At 39.0% G+C, this 20,746-nt stretch overlaps 1 protein-coding gene across 8 annotated transcripts in view; it reads right to left on the bottom strand.

Annotated features, from left to right (window-relative positions):
- Positions 1 to 2,036: 2,036 nt before the first annotated feature.
- Positions 2,037 to 20,746, bottom strand: part of LIMS1 (LIM zinc finger domain containing 1) — a 67,542-nt gene continuing 48,832 nt past the window's right edge. For 5 of the 8 annotated variants that reach the window (XM_056487553.1, XM_056487578.1, XM_056487595.1 and 2 more), the window contains exons 2-10: positions 18,578 to 18,737; positions 13,305 to 13,371; positions 11,153 to 11,273; positions 10,179 to 10,328; positions 8,839 to 8,989; positions 7,983 to 8,075; positions 6,531 to 6,579; positions 4,391 to 4,466; positions 3,953 to 4,141 (exon numbers count right to left, since the gene is read on the bottom strand). In XM_056487553.1, the coding sequence (XP_056343528.1) occupies positions 3,994 to 4,141; positions 4,391 to 4,466; positions 6,531 to 6,579; positions 7,983 to 8,075; positions 8,839 to 8,989; positions 10,179 to 10,328; positions 11,153 to 11,273; positions 13,305 to 13,371; positions 18,578 to 18,733 (1,011 nt within the window). In that variant the 5' untranslated portion in view covers positions 18,734 to 18,737 and the 3' untranslated portion in view covers positions 3,953 to 3,993. Of the gene's footprint in view, positions 3,549 to 3,952; positions 4,142 to 4,390; positions 4,467 to 6,530; positions 6,580 to 7,982; positions 8,076 to 8,838; positions 8,990 to 10,178; positions 10,329 to 11,152; positions 11,274 to 13,304; positions 13,372 to 18,577; positions 18,738 to 20,746 lie in introns of those variants that run through there. The other 3 variants (XM_056487587.1, XM_056487568.1, XM_056487543.1) reach the window with 1 other exon arrangement.

Genomic DNA, 20,746 nt, shown 5'->3' with positions numbered 1-20,746 from the left:
TGGTCAAAATGAGGCCACTGGGCCATGTCTCTGAAGAAGTGTAATTAAAAATTTCTCTAGTTCTCAATCTCAAACAACCCACTGACAGTCACAGGATTCTTGCCACACCTAAAATATACTGTCAGCCCCACACCTCTTACCCTCTTCGGAGGAAAAATAAGGAAACATAGCCAGCTTTTTCTTTAAGACTAGCAAAATCCCTGACTGAAAGAATTAATCCTCTCGTTTACTTTGGCACTGGTCATTGTCTCAACCATTGCTGTGGAAGTGGCACTCCCTGTGCTGTCCCTGGTGGTCACAGCAGCAGGCAGGACAGCATTGACTCGAGAGCTGTCCCTGCAGCCTGACTGTGCTCAGTGCAGCTCGCTGCCTCTGCACTGGAACCGAGCACAGGACGTGCCACTGCTGGCAGCACAAAGGCTTTAGGCTCAGCTCTTCCCCCTACAGCAACATCCCCTGGGCTTTTTGGAGTGCTCCCTACTGTCAATCTAACCAGGCTTTCTAAAGGAACCTCTCTTGCCCATGCATTATTGATCCATGCAGCAGAAAGGGACAAAGCTTCTGAGGCATCCATTCCCAAACCCCAGGCTCACAGATTCCTTGACAGACTTTATAGGGGTCATGGGTAGAAAAACAGCACTAGGCTCTGCCTCTTTTAGGAAAGTATGTGCAGCTACACAAAATATTTCTAATACTTTGGGCCAGGAAGTGAGCTTCAACACCAGATGTGTAATTGTCCAGGCTGCCTAATTGCTAGCTTGCTTCCTGGCTGTGCTTTTAACTAATCTGCTTTTAACTAATCCTCTTCATTACAATGTCCAGGGATGTTATACCAATGACATGCCAAAGACAGCTCCCAAGAGAGCAGTATGGATTTGGGGGCTCTCCACTTGAGATAGGACTCCAGTAATAATATGTTCACCATGAGTGTGATGAAGCACTGGAACATACCAGCCTATGAAATCTCCTTGAATGGTGATGTTCACAGTTTGGCCAAACAAGACCTCCTGCACTGATGCAACTCTGAAGTTAGACCCACTCTGAGCAGATGGCTGGGCTGCTGATCTCTAGTGCTTTCTTCCAACCAACATTTTTCCATGCTTCATCAGGCTTTGAACCCTCAAGTACCCTCAGATGCTTTAAGTGCTACATTGGGGGTCTGACATACATGCACTAGAGCTCATGAAACAGCAGGTGCTGGCTTGGTGAACTGTCACACAGTGTTCACCATCAGGAACTTGAAAATGGAAAAACCCAGCCTGTGTCAGGCCCCAAGGCCCAGCAGAGTGCAGAGGAAATCTGAGGCCACTGTGCTGCAGGTGGATGTGACCCTGAGCAATGTGGATATGAGCCAGGCCTTGCCATGTACTTTGGGGCTAGTGACCCTTCCCACCTCTGAGCACTAAGGCTGGGCACACATAGGCTGAAGGAAGAGTTGTACAGTCAGTGTAACAGGAAAACCTAGAAGTCAGTTATAATTTCAGAAGGAAGCAAGAATGTGGTCTACTGAATTCATGGCACAGTCCAAAATTCCAACAGGGCTACTGTTACTAGTTGAGTAAACAATTTTTGAGCACATTTTAAGCTTTCATAGTTTCAACAGGGTCAGGGACTACATTTATGAATGTTATAGCATTCAATAATTGTGTAGGATAAAATAGTCAAAAAATACCCTACCTAGCAATAAACTGTAAGTTTAGGGTGACAGTTTCTTTACAGGGAAAACAGAAGAGAAAAAGTTAACAGGAGGGAATATGTTTTACACACAGACAAGATACTTTCTTTAGGAACACCTAGTGACTTTGCCAATTCAGAAAATATCCAGAAGAATCAAACTATTCTTTATGGAATAAACCGTGGTTTCTTTTATGAATCTTAGAACTACATACAGACATATGCCTTTAGGAAAGGCACATGTCTCCTTTAAACCAGGATAATAAGGAAGTACTTAAATAGTCACAGGTAAAAGTTCAGGGATCCAAGAGAGCCTTACTGCTTTCCCACCCATCTCAAGCATTTATTTCAGAGAGGCAATACAAGGTTTAATAACAAGGCCTTTATTGATGACACAGGAAAGCAGATGTTTAAAGTAACTAATTTTTCATAAACAAGAGAGAAAATTTTACTTCCTGTTATGTAATTACATACAATCTGTTTAAGTCACTAATGTACAAAAATAAAAAAAAAGTTTGCATACTTCGTACCATCAAGAAGACCTAAGTAGCTGTATTTTCTATAAGAAGGGGAAAAAAATCCAAATTTGCATTGACATAACTCAATAGTATAAAACAATTAAATGTATGTTATAAAGAATTTTGATTATTTGCAAGCTCAGTCCTTGAGGATGGCTAAAGAAGTAGATCCTAGCAGGATCAAACCTTGCATATTTACACTCAGAGGTGTAAAAGTAATATTGCCAGTTAATTGAAATATGCATTTTCAATATTGTTCTGAAAATCAATGAAGTCTAGAAGCTAAATTTTAAATGCAGACGTTCACATTTCAAGTAAAATACTTCTTGCATCCTGTATAATTAAGGCAAAGTATGTTATCTTTTGAAAATACCTCCTATATAGTTTCTGCATAAAAATATGAAATAAAATATAAAACTATATATATTTAATGGTACAGTTATGTATGGTCCAGAAGAATAAGGCACAAAAAGTAAATAGAATGCAAAAGCATATATAGAAGTTAATGTGTTATTTTAAGTGGAATATAGCAAAATTCAAGTAGTTCTGAGTATGCTCATTTCTTGCAATAGGAATACATTTTTATATAAGTATATCATGCTAAGCCTGATGTAGAAACATTCATCATGTAAGCATAATTATAATTTTTATCATTTTATGTATGTCATTCTTACAGTGGCTATCTTTAGAAATCTGATAGTTTTCAAACCATCTGTAACAAGGCTCCCTAATGAAATGACTCAGCCTGAAATCCAAGCATGAATTTTTCCATGAGACAAAGTATACTGGTTTCCTGCCCAAATCACTTGAGCTGGACAAGTTTTTTCTGCATGCTTAATACAAAGGTTAATGTTTTCACTAATATAAATAACAATACATGTCCCTAAAGTTGGGCTACTTGCAAAGTTTGTTTTCACAGGTGGTGTTCACAAGCAAATTTTCTCTCTCTGAAGTGTTCCACAGAGGATTAGTATACAGAATGGGTCACCTGCATCCATGCAATGGCATTATTGGTCAGAAACCTTTCAGGTGAGCTGGTATTTACTTTGGAAGTATGGTCTGTGTGTCAAAAAGTAAGCATACATGTATAGAGAACAGAGAATCTTCATGTATTTTGGGTTGATAGAAGGCATGCATCAGCATTTGCTATCTTACTGCAGCCTTAAAGCAGCAACTCCCCCCTCCCCCTCAAGTAGTATCTATAAGATTTTCACAAAGGAAGAGGAGAGCAGATGAAGTCTTTACTTCCTTCCCAAAGTTTCAGCTAATTTCTTCAGTCTTTTCTTCAGCTCTAGAGGAAACTTCTCGTAACACTTTTTGCAGACAGGCTTCATATCAAACTCAACAAATTTATTCCTAAAACAACAAAGCAAAAGAAACAAAGTTTTTGCAAATGAGATAGTGAAAAAAAAAAAAATTTAAAAAAAAATAATTTTAAAAAATCTCTCCTATTAAATGTGCACAAGCAAAAAATTAACCCCCCAATTCATACAAATACACCAAGTTACTTTTTCAAGTTACATACACTATAAGCAGTGATTATAATACCCTGTTGAGTAAGTTAGGCAGATTTTACCCAAAAGCCCATATTTATTAACTGTGTAGTTTAGAAAGCCTTTCAAACCTAATTGTAGACTAAACAAAAGAAAATGGAATAACAAGTTAGTATTTCGAGTTGCAGTTGCGTGAAAGATGTTTTGGTTTTGACGGCCATAAGTTCATGCAAAAGTGCAAAAAAAAGCATCCTTAGGACTAACCAAAGAAGAAAGGAGCAGAGGTGGTGGTGAGAAGGAAAAGAAGTTTACAAACAGATTGGCTTTTTCTTTTTCTGCTTCTCTTTGTCCTTTGCTTCACGTTCCCGTTTGGCAAGTCGTCGCTTAAATTCATCTGGCATTTTCTCATAACAGTGCTTGCAGACAGGTTTTAGATCAATTTCAACAAACTTATCCCTTTAGAGTTAAACAAGAAAAAATAAAGGATGGAAAAGGAGAAGAGTTAGGAAGACTAACTGAAGGAAGACCTGAGGAGAAAGCTGAAAAAGACGGAAAGTATTAGGTGAAGCAAGAGGAAGGAAAGAGGCACTTATTTCCTCAATGCTGTTTACATGTTTTTCATACAGTTTTTTATATAGCAACATCTACACTTTGAAGACAACCACTGATATGTATTGAAGACATCACACTTATCCATAAACTTACTTGAGGGTTAACTTAGTGTTGCAAGTCGAACAAGCGAAACAGTTCACACACCATGCCTTATTCAGAGCAGACACAACTAGGGAAAAAAAATAAATCATTAGCCTTACCAATTAAAAAAAAAAGTGATTACAAAATTTTTAAGCTTACATATTCATGAGCTGTGAAGAACTGTAATTGATTCTTGTATCAAGTATTAAGGACCATAACAATAACATGGCCAGACTGGTGAGGCACATTTTGGAGTGTAATGAAGCAGGACTGTGGAACATTGGTACAGCTGTCTCTGAGGCAAGACCAGCTTAACCTATTTCTGCCTCCAGGTTTTTGCTTCCACTTCATCTTACATCCAGCTGATCTCAGGCAATGGGTCTGTGAGGCCAGGTTCCAACTTATAAGGAAATGCTTCCAGCTGAAGAGCAATCCAGCACAATTGTGTTTATGTTTTTATTCAGTTTCGTTGCTCAGATCCAGTTCAGACTGCATTGCAATCAACAGTTGCACTTGCCCAGCTGAAGAAAATAATGTGAAGCCAGCAGCCAGACACTGCTGGCTAATCAGCACTAACAAGGTGAAAAAAAATGGACTCTTTTTATTCTCTGAAGAGAAAGTAACTATTTCCTATTTGTTCTGTAGGTAAATCCAGTTCCTGTTCTTTCTTTCAGTACAGCTTTCCAGTTTTCCCTGCTAAAATTTTCCTAAGTTAGAGAATGTGGGATAATATTTTTCTTACAATGTTTTTCTCACTCGATCTCTCAATGTTTTTCTCACAGTATTTTGTCAACAAGGAGAACCAAAGCATTTTCATGCAGAGGTTTATTTCTGCACTATGGGGCAAGTACGTCCACAGATACACAGTTATTCCACAACTTTCAAGAATAATACTAGACAGGTGAAAGTCTTTGTTCCCAAGCAACCTCCATAATGCAGTCATAGACACCCTTCTGAAAAACTGCTGCTACAGATATTTGTTTCACCTGACAGAGAACAATACTGGATACCAAATTTGTGACAGCTGACTCAAAATTTGTGTGCAGAAATGAAAGACATACACTGAAAAGAAATAAATACTGTATTATTTTGAGTTCAGAGACCAAAACTTACAATATGGGTGTTGGACCATATGGTGAAAGGTTAGAATCATATAGAGATGTAGTTATAAGAAAAGTTCAATTTCTGACCATTCCAGTAGAATTTTCCTGAAAATGAGGACTCTTTCCTCTAAAGCATTTTGGATTGCCGTTCTGCAGGCATAGTGGAGTCCAGAAAATGTAGGGAAAGCATATCTACAGAATGTATGTCTTACCCTATAGTTAAATGACTATAAACTAGTTTATGTCACTTTTTGAATGTTAGAAGCTTCCTCCTATTTTGTTAATGCCTTTTGCTTAGATGAGGCTAACATAGTATTTACTTTGGACAGGGTAAATAGGTGACATAATGTCACATTATTTCAGGTGGAATAATTTGCTTTTAGTATTTTATCAGAGCTAGTTATCAAAAACACCCCCAAATCCACCCCCTTCTCCCACAAAACCCAATAAAACAATAACAAAACAAATTACTTGCAGTTATGCCTTTGCAGGAGATATATTTCCAAGTATGATCATTTCTAGTTTTGTGACATTATCATAAGCCTAGATTTTCAAAAGACAGGTGCTTGCAATAGATATGTGAATATCTCCAGGATTTAAACTGACATAATGGGAACAAGTAATTTTAAAAAAATTCCTAACAGTGTCCACCTATGTCTTTCAGTATCTACATATTTTTTCAAATTTGGCTCATGATCCACAAATTCATTTGTGGAGATGCCTGTATGCTCCTTCTCACCCTTGCAAGTATTCTGTTTTGAAGGTGGTGTGGCAGAAAGCCACTTCTGAGCATCTTCCAGTATCCCTGGCCTCTGCATGTCACTAAGGGGTTCACAGTTCTCTTTGGCCATGGGGTGGTCTTCTACCATCATTAAATGATGTTAGGTTTTCCTACCATTTGGTCTCTGACTAATTGGCTCTAATTTAATTTCTGGTCAAGAAAACATATGTTTTTGTTTTAATGAAAACCGGGCTGCTTCCCCCTTACTGTCACTTTTAAAGAGAACTTCCAACAAAAAGGAACATGAAGGAAACAGGAAAGTGCTTACCATCTCCTTCAATCACACGGTTGCAATGGAAACAAACATCACCAAATAGCTGAAGAGGAAAGAGAAGTAATAAATTTTTAATATAATGATTTTATTGAGGGTAACTTATAAAACTGGAAAAACAACTATATTTTAGCTGATGGGCACAGTTGCTTTCCTGTCTATTCCAGTGAAATAAAGAGAATGCTGGCAAGTGTGGTTTGGTTTTCCACATACATTTTGCATCATCTCATCACAAGAAGTCTTGATAATATTAAAGATGAAAACATTTATCTACCTTTGATTCTCAGTAAGTATGATTTTATTTTGTCCCAAGATTTCTCTGATCCTGAAGATTTGAAATACAGTAGTTGGTGTCATATACATATTGTTACTGACCAGAAAATGTAACATTTGGACTTATATGCATGACTAAAACAATGTATTACTGTAACTGTAAGGAAATTTTATCTTTATTAAAAAAAAAAAAATTGGACAAAAAATACTAATTCTTTTTCCAGGCTTAACATTTTTCCACAATATAACATGAAGTGCCAAAAAGTTAATGTATTTTTTCTGACTGTAGCAGTTAACCAAGAAAAAGACATCCACTCTACATACAGCTCTTGTCTGGTATACAGACTTGGCTCATCGCAGCTATAACACTATTACTATGAACGTCACAGCATTTACAGTCTGCAAGTGTGCCAGCACCAATCATCTGGCCTTCATCACTAATGACCAATTAAGAATCCATCTGTAATTAGCAAATGCCATACAACTCCCAAGTGTAATCCCTCCTCCTGTATTTATGTAAGCAAGGGAGGTGAATGTGACATGACACAGATGGCTTCCAAAGAAAAATATGGCTGTGGTTCGTGGGGCTGGACTCCCCATCCAAAGGCATCTGGAGAGGGGTGGTACTGCCACATGTAACTTCTACATAAATGCAAGTGGTCACTAGAGGGTGTCTTCTGACAAATTTAGTTTTGGAAATCTATCAACCTAATGACTGAGAAACAGCATAGATCACATATAACACAGACACAGTGTCTTAGAGCAGCAGCTGCAAGGAAACCCACACCACTCACTGGGGCCTCCAAAGGCAGTTAGTGAGTGGCAAATCTTCCTTAACTTCTTAGGAGAGATTAGTTGTCATTAGCTGCTCTGATCCACAGACACGTCAAAGCCCCGTAACAGCTCTACTAAAGTACCACTAAGCTTGAAGAATAACTTGATACTGACTGTCCTGGCCAGCCTTTGTGAAATACCTGCAGTTTTCTTTTTTACTGCCACACAGATGAATAGGGAGACCTGTATAAATTAAATGCAACTGAACATATGCTAATTGCCAATACACCCAGAGGTGCCTTTAACAAAACATAACAATGTCCGTGGTTTTCTATCTCTATCTAATAAAGCCAATTTGTGAGTTTACCAATTAATGCCATTTTTAAAAATATGCAGCCTTACCTGATTGTAGTGGGTTTCACAATATGCCAAGCCTTTTCTCTCATAATGACGATGACCCAGGAATGGCTTTTCACATTTTGCACAAACAAAATGCTGCAAAGAAAATTACAATACATTTTTTTATCTTTTGGAAGTAATTATTTTTTTCTGGAAAGCAAACTAACTATGTCCACTATCTGAATGTGGCATCTTGAAAAACAGAGTTAAAACTTTTGTTTCTACATTTAGACTATTAAAATAATACTTCTTTTAATGTCTTCAACATTTCAATCCAAAAGTTACAAAACAAAATCCAGCAATTGATTCTCATTTTTTATCAATGAACAGAATTAGGAGTTATTAAATAATTTGCATTATAATTTTACCTGTGTGAAGAAAGCATTTCCTAGAAGAGGCTTTCAAAACAACAGAAGGAACAAACAATTTATCCAATTAAAATGGAAGATGTGGAACTAAATCTTGTATGTGGCCTTGAAATATGAACTCTCTGTGAACTGTTAAAAGAAACATGTACCTTAAGGGTATTATGATGCTTAGCAACATGGTTGCCACAAATTTGGCTGCCTTTTCACAAGTATTGCTTGGAGCTCTGAAATTTTATTTTGTAAGGACCTCGCCAGGCTTCCTTTGATTACTAATATTAGTTTCACAGTCAAATCTCTCTGTAAGGTGTCAAGTAACTCCTATTTCACAGTGGCAGACCACCAGATAAGGCTGAAGAGGGATTTGGAGAATTTATAATCATTGCTGCAAACTTTGAGAATCCTTTCATTGAATTTGATCAGCAAAATCACAGATAAATATGCTACAGTTTACATTTGTAAGAGAGATTACATGTATAGCATCTTATGTTTACCTCCACATGCCATTGTTTGCCCATAGCATTCACCACACGGCCTTCAATTGGTCTCCTACATGCCCCACAGATGGGAACACCCATTTTGTCGTGGCAGGGTAAGCAGTAGAGTTCTCCTTTCAGCTCACGAGCATCAGCAGTAAGTTCCTTCCTGTTCAGAAGTTAATGAATTGAGAGCATGAATAAAGGCACTCAAAAATGTCAACTCTCGAGAGTTTCTACTCTCAAAGTCAAAAGTGAAGTGAAAAAAAAATTAGCATTTGCTTTAGATATTATGTTTATACTACAGTAATGCAGCAGCATCAAATATAACATTGTCCAACACAGTTCAAGCCTGATCTCAGTAAGCTGCAAAGCAAAGTGCAGAGTCTCTCTGGAAACAGCTACTGAGCTAATGTCATTTTGCTTAAGCAGCACAAATCTATGTGTGAAAGCTGCTGCATATGTTTCATTTATATTCTGGCACTTACCACCACTTTCTTTTAGATTTGCATAACTGCAACTGAAAGTAAAATGTAGTCCTCTACACTAGTTACATTTTCTTTGTATCAAACTTTAGAGAAAGAACAGACTCACATGAGCTAGGCTTATTAATTTCCCACTGCAGACTCTTATAAACTCTACCTTTTAGTAATTTGCATGGTTAGATACTGGGAACAGCTAAACCTTAAAAGTCATGGTAATCACAATTACTCTCAACTGATTGCCACTGATACAACACTACATACTGTTATTGAATTCAGCCTTCGCTATAGGACTGAAATAGTAGCTTCCTTTGCAGCAGAAATAAACTAAGAATCCATGCTATGTCCTACAATGCTCCATGCTCCAATGCTAATCCTACATCTCTGTATCAGTACAGGATGTAGAAATATGCAGTTTCATGTGCTGCAGTTGTAGAAGATGATAAATTGAGATGGGAGAAGGCTTCTGAAAAAGACAAGCTTTAAAAAGAGAGAACAAAGTTTGGATGCCGTTGAACTAAAAAAAAAAAAAAAAACAAACAAACATAAGCAAGATAGTAATTCAAACAACAAAAGAGAATCACTTTTCTTCCACTCCTAGCAGACCAGTGAGCTATCATTTCACTACTATAGAAATGCTATCTGTGTCAATGTATTTTGTAAGGTACTGCCTTGCCCTGCAGAGTCCAATCTTTCTTTAGTCCCCAGCAATTCAGCTGTTGTTTGAACCCCACCAAGCCAGAAGCAGTAACACACATCTGGCCACAAGACATCCAAACTCCACCCGCTCTTGTCAGTTGTACAGGACAAGTTTTCACTCTAAATTGATGAAGCAAATAAGCATTTTCCTGTTTCCCTTTGCAGAACTCAGGTTACCCGCAGTTTGCACAGTTGAAATGATCAGGGTGATAAGGATCATTTTTGAATATGAGAGGCTGTTCATCAATAATGGCATGACACTTCTGGCAAATGTACTTTCCCAGGCCTCTGGCTTTTTCTCTGTTGTGGCAAGTACGGCAGAGATGTCTGAAATGGCATTAAAAAAAGAGAGGTAAGTATTGCTACCAGGTACTACAGTGCAAAATATAACCAAAAATCTCTCAGAACATCATTTCAATCAGCTCTTTTTTGAATCTTGTTACAGCAACTTCCTTGCTAAGGCAAACCAAGCTCAAAGCACCAAGTTCAGGGTTATTTAATTTTCTGTCACCACAGGAGTATCATTTCTTTTCTCAGGTTCTGTGTTGAAACTCAGAAACCAAAGTTTCTTATAGATTCTTGCTGCTTAATGTTTTACTTTCACAATCTTAAAAATTTAGACTGAAGGCTGTATGAGCACACAGGTCCTACTTCTGTAGATAATTCTGTATATTGTATTATACATAAGAAGGTAATGGCCATATAATCTACTGGTAAAACATTCTTTGGATCCTAGCTGGCAAAAATACCCTACTCTGTGAAGGGTCATACTGAACATTAAGCAATTATTAATACATTTGGTGTCAAACTAGACCAAAATTGGAGAACCAAGTTGGAAAAAGAAAGTAAACATTTTTATTTAAAAAAAAAAGACAATACTTCTGTATTTGAATGTTTTCTCTCTTATTATAACAATGACCCCAAAGGTCACAGAAAATGTTTGCCATGAAAGTTAGTGTTGAAGCAGGCAAAATGCTAGTATTTTAAGATACCCATTCTTGGTTTTGTGATGCACGATTAGACCTTCTTATCACAGAAAATACTTCAGTTGCTCCATCTGAGCTGGAAAGCTTCAAGAACCAAACCTCTCAGTCCTACTATGAGTTCATTTAATTTATGAACAGTTAACAGAAGGAAGGGTGGAGATTTACCTGCCAGCATTCTTGACAAAACCAATGTCAGCCAGTACTGTGTCACAGATATCACAGCAGAAGCAGTCTGGATGCCAGCTATTGTTCATGGCTTTAATAACACGACCAATAATGAACTCACCTGTAAGAAACAGAACACCAGGATGTAAAACACCATACTAGACAAACTTAAAAGTAATTCATAAATGAATCACTGCAATGACTACAATCATCATTCCTTTCCTTACCTCAAAATCTGGGAGGATATATTGCTTTCAATATCGCAGCTCTGATACCAAACCCTGGAGTTTGGGTTTGCTTGTTGTTTTTTGTTACGGGTAAAAAGAAAACATTTTTGCTAATGAAGGACCTTCTGCTATTTACATACAAGTCTCTCTACATGCACACTTCACCTTCTCTCTGCAGTAATCCTGTTTTGGTCCCTTCACTAGTTTTATTTATCTGTTCTCAAGCTGGTAAGAAATTTATGAAGTACTTAATATAATAGGGGCTTTCTTGTGTCCTAATCATATTTCTCCTTTCTTTTCTTTAAGAATATGAAAATTTTAACTTGCCATGTACATAGCAGAGGTGTCTACTCCACAAGGACCAAACCTTGAAGGTATTCTATATTCAAGGCACAACAGAACTGAGCTTGGGTGGCTGAGGACCTCCTGCAGAAAAACTCCCGTGGAGTCGACATGCAAAGGTGCAGTGAAGTTGCAGAACAGTCAACCAACACACACATCTACCACAAGGAGTCCTGTCCCATAAGGCATTAAAAAATAGTGTGAGAACTAGTATTTAGCATGCACAGTGTGACTGTACTGCACAGGCAGAGGAGTGGTATCCATTACACATGACTTAGTTGTTCTCTATGCTGATGGACAGTGTAGCCAGGGGCTCTGAGCAGTGCAAAATGTGCTGGGAGCTCAGTTTCCCAGTGCTGTCAGAGGCTGAGTTCTGGCTTTGGAGAACAGCTCAAGAGCTGCTGAAGGGGAGCAATCAGGCAGGTAACCAGCATGGACAGTAACATCCAGCATGTGACTCTGTAGCATTCCCACAAAGTCATGGCTTTTCAAGAACAAAATCCAATGGACTCCAGACTTGTCAGGAAAGCTCAACGCCTCATCATTGACAACAGCCCCATTGGCTTTGTCTGTGTTTATTAAGTACAAGCAGTGGAAAAGCCCAGCTCTGGGCAGGACCTTGATGAGGTTTTAAGGCAGCTGACAATACCAGCAGAGTGGACAGGAGAAGGTAGAGCTGTGCCAGCTGTGAAGGAGAAATCCTGGAGATAGGCAGCACAGCTCCTATCAAATTGCTACCAACTCATTTTTCCCTCTTCCCCTGCTTGTTCACATCTGCAGCCTTAAATTCATATTTCCAAAGCATCTGCTTCCCTCTCCCTTGGTGTTCAGTGCCTCCCTCCAAAAGAGGAAAGGCCTCACTGAGATAAATAAAGCTTTAGCACCTTGCCAAAGGTGCCAAAGAAACAAGGGCTTCCAGAACAGTTTAGGGAATAGTCAAATAATGACTTTCCAGCTCTGGCCCAGCAAAATGTGTAACGCACAGGGGAAAAAGAAAACATGTAAATTATTACAGTGCAGTAGATGCACAAGCATTAACAGTGGCAAATAAAAAGCAGCCCTCAGTGTCATGTAGGATGGACATTAGACACTGAAGCCTGGATGGTTTCAAAAAAATTTTTGTTTCAAAAACGTCAGCAGGGGCCAGCTGATCATGACTTGATAATAACACTAGATAATGAATATTATCTCAGCTTCTGTGAAGTAGAACAGCACAGGTGGGTTACAAGAGTCAGAGCAGACGACAGTCTTGTTGCAGGGTTTCAGCTACATGAGAAGGGACATGAGAAATGTCAGCACATAGAGACATACAGATATAAATAATCAGGATTCATGAATGGCATATACAATCCGGAGTTTATGAATAGACTGTTCATTGGATCACTGGCTCAACAACTAAATTACTTACTATAGAATTCAAATTTTATTTTTAAATCCTACTGGTTTATGACCTTTAGAAAAGGAGCTCCCCAGTTTCTCTGAAGTCTAGCTCATTCCCAGAGAACAGATAAAAGCACATCTTCCCCCAGTGATACTCCCATTTGTGATCAGTGTGAAGTATATCATCCTAAGTTAAAACTTACCACATTGATGACAGCAAGGGGCAAAAAGCATTTGAAAATCATGTTCACAGTACTTCCTCCCTTCAAACTGCAAACAGAAAAAAATCTGAGCTTAGAGGGATGACAAACATGCACTTACCATAAATGCTGTAACAGCCTGGTGTGCTTTCAGACACAATTAGGTAGTAAAACATGAGGGGCTGAACAAAAAAACAGAGCATGAGCTACATGTGTGAGGCACTACATCCACCCACCTTAACTCACCTGCTAGTTAACATGTAGTGTTAATAGCACACCATTCTCCAGTACTGCTGAGAGTGTAAGGCACTTTCTGTCACGCATTTAGATTACAAGAGATGTCTGAATTTTGACAGACTACTGAAACTGAAGCAACCAAGCCCATTCTGAACAGGAAATTAGCTAACAAACAACTTTGCCCAGTAGGAGGGGAAAAGCATTCTTCCCAAACCTATTTGATGTCTTCCTCACTCTACATTTCCTGCCTGAATGACCCAGCATACCAGAGGAAATACAGATGGTGAAGGCTGGCGTAGGAAGAACCCCCAGGGGCAGAAATATTTGCAATTTACAGAGCAGTTCAGCCAAAACACGAAGGCAAAGAAGCCTTTTCATTCATGATGCTTATTTCATAGAATCATAAAATCATTTAGGTTGGGAAAGACTCTTAAGATAATCAAGTCCAAATATTAAGGAGAAAAGTTCACTACATAGATCAAATAAAATTGATTTTAAGGAATTTGAATTTTATCACAGCTTAGGTAAGTTCAGCTGCAGTTCAAGCTCTCATTGAAATAAAAAAAACCCATATAGAATAAAAAGATTCAACAGCACTGCATTAGTAACTTAGCCAAAGAATATGTAAAAACATGTAGGCAAATATGTGCTGAAATGAAGAGAAATATTTAGATACCTTCAGGCATCATTATTATTAGACACAAATGCCAATGAGCATGTCAAAACCAGGTAGATAATATTAGGTATGCTATAAAATGTTTGAATTGAATGTCTCCTCAGTTTAAACAGTGGAACAAGGAGGACAGCAGGAAACCTTGCTCCTTTCTTTTTACAGCCTAAGACAAAGCCAAGTGAATAGCATAAAATACTACCCACAAAGTAAGGTTTTGTGCATGGAAAGAAAGTATAGAATGTGTTTCACGATTACCTGTTGTATAATAGGAAGTTACAAAGATCGAATACAATATAAATATAATAAATACTCTTGCAACTGGCAGGATGGGGGAATCTAATAAAACATGTCACTACATATTTATGGTTAGAAAATTCCTGTGCCCAACCTGAGTTGCACCTGTTCGGAACAGAAAGATATTAACTCAGTACAGACTTTTTCAGAAGTCTCTGTCAGAAATTTATCAAGTGCTATTGCAGTGTAATACTCTAAAACAGATTACTTTTTAAATTCGGCTTTAAAAAAATAGTGATTGAGAGGTACAGGGCCATTACTTTCTCAAGGAGTAATGGAAATTACTGGCTCATTGTGAATTGTGCTTGCTTCCTGCAGGATAAAACTCTTTTCAAACTGAAAAAAATTGAAAGTTTCCTGTTCTGTATAAACAGGTGGTCCAATGGGGGATGCTTAGGTTTGCATGGATCTGAACAGACCAAATAGGTTTTCTTCCCCTCTTGTTTGCATCAGGCAGGTTAGTTTCCATTTAGTCTTGTTTGTATTTTCAACCACTCTGCTCCTTTGTGCTGCCCTTTGTGGATGACCTAGTAGTTATTATCAGAGAAAGCCTTGAGCTTCTGTAACAAATCTTAGAGTACATAGTTTAAAAGTACGGTCATTTCACTTCTGTATGCTGAAGGTCTATAAGGTAAATGGCTTTGCATAAAACATCTCATTGTGAAATAATCTCCAGCTTACCTGCATGTTTTTAGCTAATTGAAGTGGAAAGTCATGCACAAAAACTGAGACTTTAGAGATTGTTTCTCTATGGCAGCTTTTGGTAAAAACCGTTTTAAGAACACTCTAGGTACAACTGGAAAAGAAACAAACATGACCATCTGTTTTGCCATTAGTATAGGACTGTGCAGTGCTACCTGTAGAGAAACTCTACAACAGGAGCTCTAGGAAATACACAGCTTCCAGGTGGTGGAGTAAAAGCATACCAGAATTGCTACCACTTCACACCTAACAGCAAAGAATGGGGTTTGGTAACTCTACTGAAATGTGCTTGAGCTAATTTTTGTTTCGATTGAGTGCATAAAAAACCTGCTAAAATGATGTTACAGAACAAACTGTGACACAAATCAAATATACCATACCCACAGTCTCTGTGCAACATTAGGCACGCAGCTCTCTGAATCTGAACTATCATTTCTAACACAGGCTCCAGAGGACATCCACAAAACCCCTGCAAGGCTGTGCAGACTCTAAGCAGTGGTGGGCACCACTTGTGCCAGACCACAGGGACCTGTGCTGATTGGGGTGCCTGCAAGGCAGCCCAGAGGTTAAGTCCTGCAGCACAGGAGACCTGACCAGTTCCACCCCCACCCGTGGAACACAGTGTGAAAGCTTATCATGGCAGTGTTTGACAGCAAGTGTGATAAGCAGCTTAATGACTAACTGGGGGAACCCTGCAAGGCTTGCAATAGGCAGGGGAACAATATTTGTCCTCCTAATTGCTGAGAGCTGGAAATCATTTCCAAGAAATACTAGCTTAGCTAAACCAGGCACAGAATAAACACAAGTTCATGCTGGGCAATCAACAATGCCTGCATTTACCCATGGGAACCTGCTCAGAAAAACACATTACCTGGACACAACTCCAAACACATCCATCTTCTCAAACACTGCATTAAGGCAGTCTGAGGAAGATGTCCTTTCTGTCCATCTTCTCCAGTCACTGCTTTTCTTGACAGTGATACAGATTATCTCAAGCCATCTGAGCACTGTCAGCCACTCCTGAGCACTCATGAACCTAAGATAAGCCCATCTTCTACCTGCTCAAGGCTTTCCTTCCTCTCACAGATTCACAGAATCGGTCAGGTTGGAGGAGGGGTCATCTGGTCCAACCACCCTGCTCAAGCAAGGTCATCCTAGAACATACTGCACAGAATTGCATTCAGATGGTTCTTGAGTATCTCTAGTGAGGGAGACCTCACAATCTCTTTGGGCAACCTGTAGCAGTGCACAGTAAAGAACCTCTTCCCCATGTTCAGTTGGAACTTCCTGTGCATCAGTTTCTGCCCATTACCTCTTGTCCTATTGCTTGGCACCACAAAACAGAGCCTGGCTCCCTCCTCTTACAGATAATCCTCCTTCCTTCCTTCATTGATGAGGTCCCCTCTCAGTCATCTCTTCTTGAGTCTGAACAAGCTCAGCTCCCTCAGCCTATCCATCCAATGTTATTTTAGCTCTGTAATAATTGTGGCAAGAAGTGTCCATCGTAACTGAAACTTTCCACTTTCTATGTAATGTTTCTCAGGCTACCCAGCCTGAAAAAAACCCTACAACATTACCCAAAACATCTTTAGCACACAGTGTTATTTTCATTCCTGGGACTCACTGGCACTCACTTCTGACTTGCTGTCTTTGAGAGCAGCATGTTCCAGTAAGAGAGTGCTCAAAGATCAATCATCATGAATATGAATGTTAACAAGGTAGCAGTAGGAAGAAAAATGCCTACATACAGTGTATTGAAGCACCACTAGGATACTTGCCTCTGCCACTGAGATTCAGGTATGGCCACCCATGGGCAACAGAGAGAGATTGTAACATTCCTGAACTAGGTCCAAAAGTATGACTTTCTGCTGCAGTCTCCCCTAGAAGATACAAGCTGCCTAGAGCACGATTTCCCAAACTTTTAGGGACAATTCAGCTTTCTGAAAGAGGTCCCTGGAATGTCTCATTCTTTTCTGAGTCAGAATTTAGAGAAATTACATTATTTAGAAAAAATACATTTTATTGGTTTAAGACAACTTTTAATATAATTACAAATATATTTATTTCAGTTTTGAAATGTTTGCATCACTTTACATTTGCCTCAGGTCTTAACATGTAAGGATGGACTCTTTACAGAGTCAGCTCAGTATATATTAACAATTATAATGCAACTTGTTAACTATCTGGGGGTGTTCTTTTGTCTCTTTTAATTAATTCTGCCTTGCAGCTCACCTTTTGATGTCTCATGGAACATTAGAGGCTGATTTACTACAATTTTGTGTAACACTACCCCTAGAACCTTTTGATCCTCAAACAAGGTGAGAAAAAACAAATCTCCAGGAATCCCCTTAGCCAGTCTCTTTTGCAATCCACACTCCTCCCTCAGCCTCTCCTCATCACTAGATAACATGGCTCTGTAAAATCAGAAATGCTTCTACAGAAGATAAACTATTGTGCTCTTGCCAAAGGATGACACCTGTATGTGAGAGCACAGAATCATTGATTTTACACTCTGCTCATTTTCCTTTTCAGAACATCATATGACACAAATCCTGTAACTGCAACCCCAAGATGGACTGTAAGCTACTCGAGCAGGGCCTTTTCTCTCTGACAGTAATTCCCTGTCTCATGCTATCTATTGTTCCCTATACCAATCACTTCATATTTTATGAACCAATCTAGAGCTTTCACTAAAGTCACTTTGTGCGGAGTCACATTCCCATGATAGGATAATGTAAAAGAAAATGAAACCTATACCAAAATACCCTCCTAAGCTAAGGCAAATAAACCTGGAGCTGAGAAATATGAATGGGATCAGGTTGTAATCCCTGCAAGCGTGCTAAGAACCGATAATTTCAAATGCTCTGGACTGTTAAACTTAAGAGCTGATCTTACATTGGTCCTGTCTGGTTTGGATCATAGCATGCTCACATACAGATGGATCTTTTTCAATGCCAAGCTGTGCTCAGTAAACTAAGCAATAAACCTCCTATGGACCACAGGATGCTGGGATTTCCCTCTAAATGACTTTCTCCTCTAAGCAGTATGTTTCCTCTGTATTTCTGGTATGATACATCAGATTCACAAATTTCAGAGGAAGAATTTGCACTGAGAAAAATCTCAAGTTTTTCTCTCAGTGCTGATAACATCACGGTCCTCATTTAAGGAATGTCATATACATTCATATATGTGCCAAATTAGCACAGAAATGCTCCTGTTTTTTTTCTCCCTTTACTGAGCATACTCTTTCAGAGCCCAGATCCTCCCTTGGGACTTTCTAAGCTATCCACCTGCCTGTAGTTACTTCTGCTGCGGGAATGAAGGCTCAGGAGGGGGTATGGAGACAGGAGGGGTCCTCTGCCCTGCTTACCTCATAGAAGAGCCCTTCAGGGAACTGCTGAAAGCACTGGGCACAGACGAAGCACTGCTCGTGGTACAGCTCACCGTTGCTGTTGACAATTTTCTCGGCAGGGGCAAAGCCGCCCCTGCAGCGCTCGCAGATGGCGTTTGCAAGCGCGTTCGCCATGTTGCTGTCATGCAAAAAAAAAGAAAAAGAAAAGAAATAGAAAATTAACCTAAATAGACAACAGCACTCATGGGTCTTTCTCCCCCATACACCAGGCCAAACTGCATCAACCTAATGCTAAGCTGCTCAACACAAGTTTTTCAATGGACTTCATGACTTGGCATCTCCTCAGAAATAAAACTACCACTTCTCCCTGCTCCCTAATTCTTTAGAAACAAAATCCTGATGCGCTCTAATTAAAAACCTCAAACAAAAATGTTGTCACTACAGACACATTCATGATGAAAAAAGACAGGCAATTCAAAGTACTATAAAAATCATGAAATATATTAAAATTGCTAAAAAAAGGGGCAAACATTAATGATATAGGACTGGCATCACAGAGGATAACATAAATTATTTATTGTAAACCAATTCATAATTCTAAAATACACACACACACACACACACACACACACACATATATATAACAGCATTAGTTCAGAGCTCTAAATAAACAATGTGAAAGAGTGTGCAGGATATAGTCTGACAGATATTAATGAAAAACAGAGTAGTTAAATGATTATCCTTTATACGAGCTCTGCATTACTTGAAGTCATTTTACAAATTTAGTTTGAAGTGATGGGACTTTTGATTGGTTTGTTAGGGTTTATCTCAGGGAGCTCAGCTCATCATGTGCCAGCTCATAGCCCACTCCAGGGCCAAGAGGGAGGGTGGGAATGCTCTGGCTGCCTCACTGCGACCCACACACAGCCAACACAAGCTGGCGACTGTGTCAGGGATGCAAAGAAATACTGAAATAGCAACCTTCGTTGCTTCTCAAAGGCACAGGACCAAAAAAATGGCTGTCCACATCTGCAGAAGACAGTACAGCTGTGTTTCAGTTAATTAAGGCCAGAAAAGGGGTCTTTTGATTTTCCCTTTGCAGACATTTTGTCACTCATATCTAGACTCTCAAAGCTCTGCCTTTCAGGATCACCCCTCTGCCCGAATACCATGTGGTAGCACAGAGCAAATACAGGGCAGTGGTCTCGTTTCATTACAATCTGATGTCAGCTGACAAAAGCACCGGCTCAGAATATATCTGGCAGGTTATTAGACAAGTGACATTATTTGAAACACATGTATATGCAGGCACACATTTTGACACAGATATCATGCTGTGCCTGTAAGTGCAGAGCCTGCAGTCCTCTGCAAGATGCCAAGCCTTCCTTCTTTATGTCTTTAAGGGGATAAAACCTCTGGGCTCCCATCATGTTCAATAGGAACTGAATTCATTCCTTGCACACCATCCAAGGGAGCAAGCAAACACCTAACACGTGGTTCAAAATGGAATGTGCTTTATCTATTTCTTACACTGTCTCACAGAAGAGCCCTACACAAGGTCACATCTGACATGTTATTATTAGCTGGCATTTTTTTTTCTCTCTCTTGATCTTTGCAGATGAGGAAAATGTTAACTGAAATCCAAATATCCATTGCCCTCACAGTGAAATGAGTGGGCAAATTTCACTTGAAGGTCAAATGCAAGAAAACATAAAAAGGAGACCTATGGACAAACTGCAGTGATAATACACAAATTGTGATCAACTATAAAGCTCACCAATGGTCTTCATGGACTGTGTATGCTTTCTGTGGGGCAAAATCTCAGTCTGTTTGCCCATCCTCCTTATCAATCTAAATTAAGAATAACCGAAAGAGAAACTGGGATCTTTCACCATCACTTCAACAGTGCTCGAGCATTAAGGATGTTAAGCACTACTGTACATAAAGTATAATCCAAGCAAGAAATTGAAACAAAGTTCAAAAACAAATAAGTTTCCCTCTGCAGGAAAAAGTGCTTCACTTTGAAACACAGTATATATGTAAAACCAGTGAAGTAAGTAATACTTCTGCATTAATGAAGCAGTTTATCCATTTGCCCAGAATGGCAAACAACCTGAAGGCAGAGAGACTACTTTACAAATTCCAATACCATTTTTACTGCTGATAAAAAATTCTGATGCAATTAAT

The sequence above is a fragment of the Oenanthe melanoleuca genome, chromosome 1 (assembly GCF_029582105.1).
Source record: "Oenanthe melanoleuca isolate GR-GAL-2019-014 chromosome 1, OMel1.0, whole genome shotgun sequence".
Classification (NCBI taxonomy): Eukaryota; Metazoa; Chordata; class Aves; order Passeriformes; family Muscicapidae; genus Oenanthe; species Oenanthe melanoleuca.
Note: the sequence above shows the minus strand (reverse complement) of the source record. Positions and strands in the feature narration are given on the sequence as shown.